Source organism: Melozone crissalis, unplaced genomic scaffold (genome assembly GCF_028551555.1).
Source record: "Melozone crissalis strain CALT ecotype California unplaced genomic scaffold, PUWL_Pcris_2 ptg000013l_1, whole genome shotgun sequence".
NCBI lineage: Eukaryota > Metazoa > Chordata > Aves > Passeriformes > Passerellidae > Melozone > Melozone crissalis.
The window spans coordinates 7,694,462-7,708,949 of NW_026535791.1; the positions used below are offsets into that span (position 1 = coordinate 7,694,462).

Sequence of the window (14,488 nt, forward strand, 5' to 3'; positions counted from 1 at the left end):
TACTTCCAGTTTTGATGCTGGAAGTTCACTCAGTATGAACTGTTTGGTTTTTTAACTAAAAAAAGACAAAATTCTTACAGTGATTATTAGTGGGTGCCTTTAGATAATGCAGCTCTACACAGAAGACTTTTCAGAAGTTTTCTTCCTTTGTCTGAGGGGTTAGGGCATATAAATTTGGAAATAACATAGCAAAGCATAGAAGGAGGATTGGATGTTTGCTTTGCCCTATCACATAACTAGGAACTGCTGGGCTAAGTTAAATGGGTTTGTTTATGAAGTGTGAGAAGGTGGCCTGCTGAGTTCATCTCCCAGCAGCAGTGTTGAGTTCAGCATTTTAACCATTCTCACTGTGCCTGCCATCAGAATCAGTGAGATGGACTGGGATACTCATCCAATTTAAGACCCGAGCTCCTGGGTTCATGTTTCCTGGGTTATTTGGATGGGGCAGTTCCTGGAGCTCATTTACTGCACAGCTGCACAAACAGCTGTGTCAGCAGAGCTGTGAATGAGAATGAGTAGGTGATAATTGCTTCAGTAGTAACTAACAGTGATGATAAACATCAAGCCTCAAACTAAGGTGTTGGTGAAAGTGAGATTTCATTAGCATATGATAAGCAAAATGAAGTTTGACTGTATGATTTGTTGATGAAAATTCATGAGAAAATGGGAAGACCTGGATGTGTTTCCTTAGCTTCTGATATTGCTCTTTTTCATGTTGTTAAATTACCACTGTATAGTGCATGTAGGGCATTTTAAGAATGAGCCCTACGATTGGGAATTACTTTTGGGATGTAAGGGGTAGTACTATTCACTAGGCTATTGAGTTGTGTCATTTTGGGTGTTCTTTGTTCCAGAAAGGTGTGAACTGGAAAGAAGGGCTGGGTGAGGTATCTATACCTTAATGATGATGTTCTGGGAGATGAGCTGTGGTTTGAGCTCTCATTCTCCCATGTCTGGGATAAGCTTAATATTTTATAATAGTGATATTATACTCTCTGCCTTCTGACACCTGTGGAAAGAAAGAGCTGCTACACAGAACCTAGATGTTGTGTCTATGAAATATTTTAGTATATGCTTCTCAGGCATTTTTAAAAGAGGGTTCACTTTCTCCTTTTGTAACAAAAGTGAAGGTAGTACTGCTGTTTTGGGAAGAAATGGGAAAAACCCCAAATTCCTGAAAGGCTTGAAGATCTCATCCAGATCTTTGGACAGAAGAAAATGGGGAGGAATGCCATGAATAACTCCTTGAAAGGGGAATGGCAGTGCTGTTTCAAGGTGGTAACTGGAAACATAGCAGAAACCATAACCTGTGATTTGTGGTGGTTTGTGCTGGTTCAAAACTGCCTTTATACCCTGTCCTTCCACTGTATGACTTTTTAATTAGAACTTTTAGTTTTTAGTAGTTTATTTACAGATTTGAGTGGAATTTAAAATAATCCAATGAAAATCTTCCCAAAACACAGCTGTTTTTGAACACACTCAGCAGATTACTCAGGAGAAAATAAATTGACTTGTCTGTCTCCTTCCAAAGCTAGAGAGAATGATTCTGTTTCTGAAGCAAAGCGACAGGATGGAAGGGCTGATACAGTAAGTAGTTTTAAGAGCTGTGTTGTTCTTCAATTTCAGTTAAGCTAGTCCATTACATGTTTATATTCCTGAGCCAAGAATAAAAAATTCTGTCATTTTCATTTCAAGCTCTCCTATCTGACTCTTTTTAAAAAAGTTACTGCCCATAAGACTAAATTTGAAATACATGGTTGCAGAATGTGTTCTCACAAATAACCCTCTCGGAGGAATATTTTTTGCTGTGCTTATTAAAAAAAAACCAAAGCAACCCCAACCCCCCAAACCACTTGGCTTCAGCAGCAGTCAGTATTATTTTGAGAGGAATCAAACCTAGGAATTATGTTACTTATCTGAAGATTTATTTGTCTGTTTTTTCCCACTTCCATCAGATTTTTGGAAGTTATTCTTTAGGAATAACTTGTTGCTCTCAACCTCTACAATCAAGAGTTGAAATTGAGTATTAATTTCAGTCCTTTGATAGTGGTAGGGAAAGTTCTTGCCTAATTGGATTTTGTCACTGTGTATATGAAACCTGAATGACTATTGAGACTGAAAACCACGGATGACACTAAAAGGATTCAGTTACAAATTTAAGTTTGATCCTTAATGACCTGAAACTTCGCATTTAACAAGCAGTTACAAGTGAAAATAGGCAAAATGTCTTTGTCCTTCTTCCTATCTCCTTTGTTCCCTTTTTGAGAGGATTACAGTAAGCTGCTGAACCCATTCACTGCCCTGAAGGTGACTTTAAAAATGGAACCTGATTTGCATCAAAAATGGGGATTATCTGCTTATTTGTTTTTCACTGTACCTGTGAAAATGTTACCTTTCATTTTGAGAGGTGGAGTCAGGTTCTTCACAGGTAAAGTGATGCTAACTGGTACATAGTATAACAGCTTTTGTCTTTGGTTTACAGATTTTGCACAACTGTTTTTCCAAGCACGATAAATGTCCTGGGATAAGTGATACAAGTATGCTGTCTGTACCAGAGACAGTAAAGCTAAATGCTGAAGATGACATCAAAGATTTGGGTATGCATTGATACTTTACCTAATAAGTATTCAGTGAAGCAAGACTGGGGATAAAAGTGCATTCTGTGTTTTGGGCTGTTCTGTGGCTGGTTTGTTCTGCCAGCTGTGTACTCTGAGTCCCTAAATTTATTCTAATTTGTAAAATTAATCTAGCCTTATAAAGGGGAGTGTCTGTTGAGTCAGTGAATTAAATCAGTGTCCTGGTTAAGCCATGAAAGTCAGGTTATGGTGCCACTGGACAGCAACCAGATTAGTACTGTGAAGTGTGCTCACTGCAGCTGGAGAGGTGAGACTGTGGGAGAGCTGAGACAGAAAAATGGTACAGGCTCAAGGGGGAGCAAGACTACTGCTTCTAGTTATTGAACAGGCTTAACTTTTATCATGAACTTTCATCCCAGCACTCACTGTTCTGTGGTGAGCTTGTTTTTTGTTCTTGCTGTATCCTTTTTTCATTTGCTTCACCTGTTCAAAATAGGTAGTTCAAAATGTGACAAATCCTTTTGGAGAAAAAATGTTTCTGATTTCTTTAATTGAATGCAGAAAATACAGAAGACAAGGGAAAAATACCTTCATTCCATGTTTTTAGATCACATCCGTGATCAAGTGTAAGTGTAAATTTCAGTGGGAGGTTTTTTGATTTTAGTTGAGAAATGATGGCAGAAGGGGAGGTTATTACCAGAAATTGGTGCAGCATGCATGGGTGTAAAAGGGTGCTGTAGGGATTCATGCTGGCTAGACAAGACATTATGTCCTTAGGATTTTATGTCTCCTTATCTGAATTGAATGGCCTGCCCTAAAAATAAGGTTTGGTGGTACTTGTAAGAATTTTAAAAGAATCAGTTTAGAATTTGATAAGGAGAGCTGAGAATGCTGGCCTCAGGAAGCATTGTTGCTTACAGAGTGATATAGGCCTGCTGTTCTTATACTGTAGGTCCAAATGTGCTGAAAAGAATGTGTTTGGTAGTAAATGTATTAAAATAATTTGTAATTAGCAAAATACTTTTAGAAATTAAGCACAAATTAATTGGTCTTGGTCTGTGTTCCGGTAGGTCCTATTACATTGCATACTGCAGTAGACAAGATAAGTTAATGTCTGAGAAAAATAAGAGGGAGAAGAAGACCATTTGTTTTAGAGTTGAAAATAACTTGCAAGTGTTTCCCTTTTCCTACATCTTCCCTTTTTGATAATTTGGCATTTGAAGATGCCATGTATAAAAAGGACATGTCCACATTTGTAGCTTTCAGGTGTTTGTTTTCTCTGGAATAGTGTCATAAAGTACAATAAGTTTTATTAAGTATATATTTTGTTTCAGTTAAAGAAAATAAGATCATAATATATCAAATCATCAAATAATATCACCCTCCAGTAAGTTTAGAAGTCAGAATTAATTTCCCTGATTTTTGTTTTTCCCTGGCATGAGATTATTCAGTGTACAGACAGTATCTGTACAGTCCTTCAGTTAGTCCTTGTTTTCTTTAACCCTAAAAAGTAATGTCTCTTGTTTAAGTAAAAACAAATAAGCTGTGTCTGTGTAGAAAGCTGTACTGACAACTTATCACAGGATGAAGGGATATGGTCACAGAAGTTGCTTCAGAGGAACCTGCTTTAGTGAAGGAAGATGACCTACCTGCACACTCAATCAGTGGTGTTACAGTGTCTTCTTTTTGACATCTCATTTACCACTCAGGCAAAAAATAGAAAGTAAAGAGAATGAGTAACTTTCTATGCCTACAACATCAGCAGGAACCTATAGTAGATGTATTGCAAATAATTTGTTGTGTGTGACCAAGTACTGGGAAATCTTCTATGGACTTCCAAATGGAAAATCTTTTGGATATTACACTATTTAAAAGTTCTAGTAGGGAAAATTATAGAGTCGTAAGTTAAAAAAATTATACCTAAAAAAAGCTAATGGAAAATGTTAAGCTGTTGGTTATGGGCATAAGGAAATCAGAGGACTGTTTTCTAGGTACTTTATTATGATTTCTGTGATATGAAAAAGCCTTAAAAAGCAGTCTGTAAATGAAACCTGGTTTTGAATGTGGAATGTTCTGATAAGTGGGTCTTATTTAATACATTTGAGAAGGTAATATTTTTATTTGGCATAGATAAGTTCTACATAGTAGAGTTTGGGTTATTTTTCCCCCATTGCATGTTATTTCTAAACACAAAAAATTCTCATTATTTTTCTAATATTTATGCCAATCATGGAACTACTTAAAAGCTTCCTATCAGTTAAAAGACTGAGACTATTTCTAAATCTTTCTAGATTCTGTACTATTTTATATCATAGTAGAAGACAATTCAATTATTAATCTTTATATAACAGTAAATTGACAGCTTCTTAACCTGTCTGGTACCTATCATCAGGTATAAATTTTGGAAGGAAAATATCAATATATTTCTCTTGTCAAATTTACTACTCATTCTCTGTCCATAGGAGGGAAAAATACTCTTTTGAGGCAGCCAGGTTTCATCTTGGCAGCCTTAGCCACTGCAGAGCTCAGGAGGCCAGGGCATTTACACGTATTTCCTTTGCCTCCTGTTTCCTCTAACATTTTTCTTTACCTACTCACTCCTGGGTAAAGGTAATGACTATAAAATTGAAAGCTCTATTTACCAATACTGTTCCCAAGTTATTTCCTAAAGCTGATTTTCTTACTTCTTTTCCTCTCTCCATCTTCTCTAAACTCTAGAGTCAGAGGTGTTAGATGGCTTACTGGGTGAGATGGATAGCTTTGAGGACACACTCAATATTCCAGCTGAATCCAGTGGAACTCTCCTGCTGATGCCACATGCTCTGGATGCAGTAGAGAAATATGAGATAAATCCAGATAAAACACAAGAAAAGGGGAATGTTCCCTCTCAGCAGCCTAATGGAAGAAAGAATAGCATTTCACAGGAAGTCAAAACAAATAGCTGGACTGAAAACAGCTACTGTACTCGAGTGAATGGTTCTTTACTCCAAAACACCAGTGAAGATGCAGGAGATGATAAAGATGGCTGTTTAATAGAACATAGAAAAGAATTGGAGTCTCTTAGGAACTCAGGAGATGTGCATGATTATAGAGCACACAAGTCCTTGGAGAATGAGAGGCCTGTGAAGGAAGGTGTGCACTCTCCATCAAGCCAGTGGTCTCAGCTGAACTTGTCTGGTCTTGACGAAACTCACCTGGAGATGTCTGTATGTAGCTCTCCACCCTCCAACTTACATAGGGAGGAAAATTTAGAAGAAAAGTCATTACTAATGGCCAAGAATGATGCTGTGGAAACATCTTTACTGAACTCTTCAGGCTTGTTAAAAGCGCAAAAGCTCTTGAGTGTGGATTTGTCAGAAAAATGCTGTGAAATGAAAAACCCTGAAAACAACCCAACATTGGAAATAACTCCAGTAAAGTCTGTGTCATTGAGTGTTCAAGATCCAGAGTTAGTAAAAGGATGTGCAGCTGAGGTTTCCAAAATGAGCTGCTTAAACTGTAATTCTTTTTTCATTGGACATGCAAACGTCACAGAGTGTTCTGTAGTCCACCATGACAAGCTTTCCACACGTTTAAAAGCAGCTTCCAAATCTGTCCTAACTGATGCTCACCCACTTATGTGTAGTGCCAAATCTCCAGATAACTGTGATGACCTACATTTAAAAAATAGTGAAAATACTCTTACAAAGTCTGGTGTTAAAAACCTGAAGATGTTACCCAATCTGAGAAAGAGATCCAAGAAATTTATTTATAGACTAAATAATACTTTATTGTATCAAGAAGAAAAAATACAAAAAGAAGTAACCTCTGAATCACCTATTCATACTGCATTGCCACATTTGGAATCTGATGCATACGAATTTAGAGGCTGTCTGGTGGCCAGTGATGTTGAACAAGGTACATTATTAAGCTTTTCATCATTTGTGGAGGATTCATTATTTATTATGAGCCTTTCATGTAAATGTTTTAGATAAAATCATGTAAAATCTTGTGTTTGTGGAAAAGTAGCTGGGCAGTTGGGAATCAACCTATGGGATTGTTCTGTTATACAGTGATAAGGATAGGATCATTTTCAAGTAATCTTGTGATAACTTTTTTCATAACAGGTTAGTTTCTGGAATAGAAACTTCCACCCTGAGCCATTATTGTAATTGACAAGCTTAGTTATCTTTTTCAGTTTTGTTTTTACTAGAAGAATTACTTTATGGTAGGAGTTGAAGTACTTTAAATTTGAAACAAATCCTTATGTTGAGACACAAGTAGTTGAAGCCCATCTTTTGAAATTTCATTACAAGTAAAAATTTATTTATTGTTTTTTTACCTGGTACCATTAGCTGCAGCCAAGTCTCTTGTTTCTGGCTGTTAGAATATAGGTTAAACAGACCTCCAGCCTTGTCAGGGAATTTGCATTTGAGAACAAAAGTGATTCTTTGGGTTCTGCTGTTAAGCTTGTATAGAAATTATCTGATCTGCCAAAATTTTATGAAAATCTGAATCTACGTTTGTTTGAATAAATTTATTCAAATTTTTCTCTGTAATGTCTTGTCTTGTAGACCACTTTCTTCCTGCTGAGAGAAAGCATTTGGAATCAAATACAAGGATGAAGAACTTCAGCACTTCTACTTTAAAAATGGATATAATGGATAACTCATCTGATAATTCCTTCAGTGACAGGCTGAAACAACAAGACCTGAGAGACTTGGGGGAAAATGCAAGAGAGGATCAACCTGCTGCATCAATAAAATGCTTAGAAGGATCTAATACACTGGAAGAAGATACAAAAAATTCTTCAAATAATGAGAATCTTTCAAATATAAAACGCAGAGTTCTGACTTCAGCATGCCTAGTGGCAAGAAAACGTTCCAGATTTCTCCCTAAAAGCTGTGCTTTAGGGAAAGGTGAAGAAGATAAGGACATGAGTACTAAGGTGAACGATGGAACTGCTGTACCTCAGAGCCTGAAAGAGCTTGGGTCTTCTCCTAGGGGCAAGGAACTCTTGGCTGGTATTCACAGTGACTCTACATCTGTGACAAACAGCAGTTCCCATAATACATTCTGTCAGATCAACTTTGGCATAACTGCAGTCAGTAGTGACTGTTGCAATAAATTATCACCCAGTAAAAAGCATTCTACAGACCAGAGATCAGGAGTTGACTGTAGAGAGGTACACAGACCCTTGGGAATACAGGGCTCAGAAAATGACAGTACTGTATTAAAACAAGGGGAGGAAGCAGATGCAGCTGCCTTTTCAGAGGATGTAGCCAGCAATGAAGACCCAAAGCCAGCTGAAAACAGCAAAAGCCCTCAAGCAGCTGCATTCAGTAATGTAGCTGTAGACATTTCTAAAGAATTATTAGATTGTGTAGATAACAATTCTTTAAATGAAGTCGCTTCTGCAGAAGATAAACAAGTAGCACCAATGCTTTCCAGCAAAATGCCAAACAAGAACCTAAAGTGTAAAGGGGAATCATCAGTGAATCTTAATGCATGCAGTTTGAATCTGGGCTTCAGTGGCTTTCAGACTGCTTCTAATAAGCAGATTAAATTCTCTGAAGCCAGTAGAGCAAAAGGCAGAATGCTGTTCAAGGATATTGAAAATGAATGCTTTGAAGGTTCTTCCATGGAAAGAGTCAGAAACATTTCACATCAAGTTAAAAAGGAAAATGTGTTATTCTCAGGTTCAAAAAGCAAGCTGGGCAGTAATTTATCTGATTCTTCAGATTCACAGGCAAGTTTTCTTGAGCCCAGGCATACAAAGTTTACTCCACATAAAGTTGGCTTGTGTAAAAGCTTTCCTAGAACTCCACAAGCCTTGCAAGAAGCAAATCAAACCTTGACAGCAAGCCAAGAAGCTGAAATTGCTGAACTTTCCAGTATCTTAGAAGAAACAGGTAGTCAGTTTGAATTTACACAGTTTAGAAAGCAAAGCAACACAATACAAAGTCACAGCTTGCAACAATTAGGAACTGTAGAAACAAATGGAACAAAGAATGTAGAAAATATTTCTGAAACAAGCAAAGATGTGGGGGTTTATAGCACTTTTAAATCGGAAAATCAAGTAAAAAATGACAAGTATTGTACTCAGGAGGAAGACACAAATGAAGACACTGAATTGGTGAAAAATGAAAAAGAAAATGCAGTGTTTTTCCATGAAAATTATAAAAAGGTTACTTTTACTAATTTAGACATAAATGAAAGTAGATCTGATGAGAGCTTTCCCATAGCTAAGCAGGACAGCTTTTCTAATTTCATAGGCTTTACTTCAGCTGGAGGTAAAAAAATAAATATTTCAAAAGCGGCTTTGAGTAGGTCTGCAGAGCTCTTCAGAGACTTGGATGATGATAACTATTTGTTCAAATCTTCTGAAACTGGTACTAGATGTCACAATTCAAAAGGATCTATGTCTTCTAACAATCATTTTTCCAGATGCCTGACAAAAGGAAGCAAAGAAAGAACTGTTCGTGTTTCAGATTTCAAAAGCATTAATGCTGTTTCCCACACAAGTTCTGTTTCCTACCATGCACAGAATAAAAATGAGGAAAATACTAGTACAGCATTCAAGGAAAATATGGAAAACAAGGCAAAAATATCAGCAAATAATACTGAAAATGTTACCTTCAGTGGTATTAACTATGTCAACAGCCTGTTGTCCACTAAAAATCATAAGCAGAATTATGAAACTTCCAAACAAATTTCAAATCGAGGAGATGATGAAGGCAATTTGCAAGACCACTCATTACATGTAACATGTCTAGAAGATGCTGTTATGATTGCAGAAGAACACAGTTTAAATACGTCATACGAAATGGAAAACCAGTCTCCTAAGCAGGAAGGAAAAGACAGAAAGGAAGATGAATGTTTGTCACCAAAACCTCAGGCTCCTGGTGGTGATACATCCATTCCTGATGCAGCTTTGGATCATTCTCTGCCCTTGTTCAGTGTGCAGTGCGGAGAAGGAGATGTAAATGTTTTGGAGAACTCTGATAAAGAAAAAACAAATTGTAAAAATATGGCAGAAGACACCACTCATGATAAGGACCTGCTAGTGAATGAAAGCAGAATAAAAATAGGTTCTTACCATCATTATCAAATACCTCTTGAACAAGAAGTAAACATGGGGAAAAATGAAGTGGAAGGAAGTTATCTGACTGGTTTTCATACTGCTAGCGGCAAGAAAATAGCAATTGCTGATGGATTTTTGGCTAAAGCGGAACAGTTTTTTGCAGATGTTGATATAGGAAAGGAACATAATGACAGTTTTGAGAATCTCATCAAGAAAAGGAAATGTGGCAAGAACTGTGTTAAAGACTGCGATTTATGTACTGAAAACATTGCTCACTGTGACTCAGAAAAACTCAGTTTTAATGAAAAGCTTGTTGCTGAAGAGCTTGGAGACCAGTTTAATCAGGCAATAGAGAGCAGTCCTATTAAACATGCTGCAGTTCTTGATCCTGCTAAAGAAGATACATTTGTTGACCTAGGTGAAGCTTTTGAAGGGAGTTTGGTAACTTCACATGAGCATAAGAAAGCTGATGTCAGACCTGGAAAGTCAGAATTGGAATCCCTTACAGGACAGAAGAGTGATGCTGTAAGTAGAACTCATTTGTCTGAAGATGGAAAATTCCTTGCAGAGAAAAAGTTGGACTGCTCACCAAGAAAGAGGGATGATTCAGGAAATATAGATGATTTTCCTGTGCACTCTGCTGCATCTCTGCATTTAATGAAGGTACCACATGACCTTGAAGACAAATGTGTGCCTAGAGATACAAAAAATACTTTATTTGTTGGGGAGAGCAACAGTAAAGCTGATCAGTCACTCCTTTTAGATGCAAAAAGTAGCTGCTCTTACATGAATGGTGACAGTAAAGAATTCAACTTAGAACATTTAAATGAACCTGCTGCTTATAAAAATTGCTTCACAGACAGCCTAGCCAGTGCTAGCCAAAACCAGACACTAGTCATTCTTCCTGAAGAGGAAACTAATTTTAAGAGGTTAAAAGAAACAGCACTTGAGGCTGAAAAGCAAAGGGGTGATCTGAAAGAAACCGTGTTTAGCACAGCAAAAGGGAAAGCTGTGTCTGTTTCAGAAAGTGCATTAGCAAGTGTCAGACAAATGTTTCAAGACTGCAGTGAAGCTGTAAAATACGAAATTGAGCCTAACTCAAGAAGGAATCAAACAGAAATTGCTAGAAATTCATCTGTAGTCCTTTACACTGAGTGTCCTAATTCTGCTAATTTTTTTAATGCTACAACAAGTGAAGAGGTTAATTCAGCCACATCCCGGTTTATTGAAGTAAATGCAAGTACTGATGAAGACAGTCACCAAGAAGGAAACACATCTGCAGGTGCAAAGTCTGCTTCAAATTATCAGAAGCAATCCTTTGGGCAGAATATTAAGCTTTTAGGGCACTTTGTTCCAGATAAGCAGATAAAGCCATCAGATGCTTCTACAAGCAATTCTGGATTTTTTAGTACAGCAAGTGGAAAGCCTGTACAGCTTTCAGAAGAGTCACTCAGGAAAGCTAGACAGCTCTTTTCTGAAATGGAAGGTAATCATTCACCACATGTACAAGAAGCATTTTTAGTTGAGGAAGTTGTTGAAGAGTCTAAAATGCAAACTGAAGTACTTCCTTGGAAAATGCAGATAGTGTCATCAAAAGGGCAAGAAGATACCAGCCCTGAATTGATATCAGATTCTGCTTTTGGCTTCAGCACTGCTAGTGGAAAGCAGGTAAAAGTTTCTAAAGATGCCTACCAAAAAGCAAAAGCAATTTTAGAAGAATCTGATTACTTTTTCAGTAGTGGACTTTGTACTACAGATCAGCTTAGTTCAATTAAAGACAGTGGTCAACGTGTGAAATCTTTAACAGATAAGGTGATCTCAGAATTCAAAACTGAAAAAAGCTGCAATCAAGACTCTGACTTACAAAACATCTGCCCTCAGGAAATGAAGTATTTTCCAAGCACTCACCATGTCAAAATGCCTGAGCACACACCATACAATCAGAAAAACAAGCAGTTAGCATCATTTAAAAATAACCTTCAGCAAGAGAAAACTGAGTCTTTTGGAAAAGGGCAGCTGAATCTGTGGTCAAAACCAGAGTCTGAAGCAATTTCATGCAGTGCTAGTGCTAAAGCAGAAATTAATACTAATCTTCTCCAAAGTCCAAAAAATTACTTGGAAGTAGAGGCTATAGAAAGTGCAAGAGCTTTTATGGAAGACAGTTTTTCCAGTTCTGGAGTACAAATTAATGCTGCACAGACCTTCAGTGGCAGACCGGATAAAAACTTCCAAATGAAGACCTTTGGGAAGAGGCACTTTGAAGAAAACAACTCACTTGGTAGGTGTTTTATCTTATGTATGTTCAACTCCATATTTCTGCACAGTGCATTTGTTTAGGTTTTGGGGGGCTGGTTTGCATGTCATGTTTATTTTTTAGCTCACAGAAACATTCAACTTCTTTCTCTAGGTGTCAGTGACAAAAACTCTTCTTGCTGCAGGGTGGTTCATCCACTCTTTCCAGGCTTAAATATGCACAGTAGAAGCTAAATTTGTGATAAGTAATTTTGAAGGTGTCCAGATTTGCTGTTTTACTGTAAGCTTACAGAAGAAAACTGCTGTTCTTTTTCTCTCTGAGCAGACTTTTTTTTCCTCTGTGTATATATCTAGTGTTTTTTCATTGAAAAATGAGTAGCAGTATTTTCATTTTCACCTTTTTGTGCACTGTAGATGAGGACAATGTTTTGCTTGTATCGAGATTGCTAGTCTGATTCAAAAAATAATTGTTGGTCTAAGAGAGTTTCTTGCCTTCTGAAAGTGATCTGTCTAGGGCTGAAGTGTTGGTACTGATGCTTGCACAGACACCCAGACCAGTTCAGGGACCTGGGCTAGCTGAAAACTCCTTGTGGAAGGGGAGATGAAAACCTTAAAACTGACCTGAAAACTTGCTAATTCTGCTTGCTCTGACTTTGGTGTTTTATTTAGAAATTACAGTTATGTTGTCCTGATTGATAAGAAACTGAACTTGAAAGGAACATCACTTTCATAACTCTGTGTTTTTATTCTAGGTGAACCTCCAATTAAGAGGCAGCTTCTGCTTGAATTTAACAGAACAAAGAATTCCCCCAGGTCTTTGAAAGCTTCAAAAAGCACCCCTGATGGTAATTTTAGTCATCTTGTGTTCCAGTATAGTAGTAATCCAGTGTCAGTTGTTATCGTGAGAATTCTTCAATTTCCAATAACCTAACATATAGTAAGTTTGCTTAACTGCTGCATTTGTCAATTTAGTCATGGAAATTCAGGAAAGCTGCTGTGGTAATGTCTCTGCTGGCTTGAAATTATATGATTAATGATTTGCCTTATTGTATAGACTCTAAATATATTCCTTCTGCAAGAACTCTGGTTTAATTTCCAGTTCAGGAGGAATTTGCCTGCTCTCTCACAATCCTAAGTCTCACAAATTCTAGTCTCAATATGAAAAATGCATTTTATTGATTAATCTACAGAATATATTTTATTGATTAACTTTGTGTAGATACTTACTGGTAATATACTTACTATATAATTACTTCTCATATGAAACTTCCTCTTTGCAGCCTAAGGGCATAGCACAAGTGGGTTTACATTTCAGGCAGATATGATTTAGTTACATTGATAATTCCAAGATAAGCATGTCCTTCAGTAATGGAAGGAAGAGGTTGTGCAAATGTGCTTTTTTGTTGTAATGTCAAATAAAGGAGTAAAAGTTGCTGAAAGATTTCTGAATGGAATGGTGAACCTACCTGGAGTTAATATGATAAACATTTCCCTTTCAGGAGCCTAAAAATATCGTGCTGGCTCACAGACACAAACTCTTGAGAGCTCGGTATTGTGAGCACTTATCCCTCTATGGGAAGATGTTTAAAAACATTTTTGGGGGCAGGAAAGAATAAAGCTATTTAAATCCCCTCTGAAGACTTTTCTATTAATTAATTATTTCTGTTAATTTTCATTAATATAGATAAAGCATGTGGCTGTAAATTTCTATCTAGGTAATGTGGCATTTCAAACATTTATTTTTTCTAATTATATTACAGGCATTTTCAAAGACAGAAGAAAGTTTATGTACCATGTCCCTTTAAAACCCGTAACTTGTCAGCCTTTTGGGTGAGAAATTTTAGAGTTCTTCTTTGTAACTGTCTAAAATATATAGTATTAATTTACTACCCAACTTTATAAAAAGCTGATCATTTTATGACTAAATAAATACTAAGTTACCGTACATTACTGCATGCTGCTGCAGTAGACCAGTGATATGCTAACCCTATTACACTGTGTCTTTTCTCAATAGATAGAAGTTAAGTATTCTGGTTTTTAAATACCAAAGACTGATATTTTGTCTTTTTATTGATACTGAATTGAATTACTATATTAAGAATACAAAACTCCTGATTTTTGTCAGGAAGATGAAACCTGTATGCTTAAATATTTGCATTTCTGTAGGTCAACTAAAGAACGACACGAAGTCAAGAATCCTACCCTTACCCTGCCAGATCAAGACTTCAGAGGATTCCAGTCTAAACCTGCCATTTTTCAGCACTGTGCTCTCAGGCGCTCTTCAGACAGTGCTGCAGGGCTTTCCACTCCCTGTAAAGCCTCGGCAAAAGAGAGCGAGGAAACGAGAAGTTTGTACAAATCTGGCAAAGCTGCTAAAACTTTTATTCCACCCTTCAAAACCAAGCTGGCATTTTCTACATGTGAACAAGGCAGCAGCAGCAGCAGGTGTGACTCACCCATCAGCAAAAGTATGACCAAAGAGATGGAACTAAATGAGATCAGAGCTGAACAAAATACTGCTGACCCTCAAGATCAGCAGCCTTGTATCCAGCAGGCAGCAGACACTGACCTAGAAAATGGCAATTTAGGTATTTTC

At 37.1% G+C, this 14,488-nt stretch overlaps 1 protein-coding gene across 1 annotated transcript in view; it reads left to right on the plus strand.

Annotated features, from left to right (window-relative positions):
* Positions 1 to 14,488, plus strand: part of BRCA2 (BRCA2 DNA repair associated) — a 32,980-nt gene that overhangs the window by 4,211 nt on the left and 14,281 nt on the right. Inside the window, exons 7-13 of the mRNA XM_054272035.1 lie at positions 1,532 to 1,587; positions 2,483 to 2,597; positions 5,295 to 6,473; positions 7,130 to 11,917; positions 12,645 to 12,737; positions 13,653 to 13,722; positions 14,059 to 14,480. Of these exons, the coding sequence (XP_054128010.1) occupies positions 1,532 to 1,587; positions 2,483 to 2,597; positions 5,295 to 6,473; positions 7,130 to 11,917; positions 12,645 to 12,737; positions 13,653 to 13,722; positions 14,059 to 14,480 (6,723 nt within the window). The remainder of the gene's footprint in view (positions 1 to 1,531; positions 1,588 to 2,482; positions 2,598 to 5,294; positions 6,474 to 7,129; positions 11,918 to 12,644; positions 12,738 to 13,652; positions 13,723 to 14,058; positions 14,481 to 14,488) is intronic.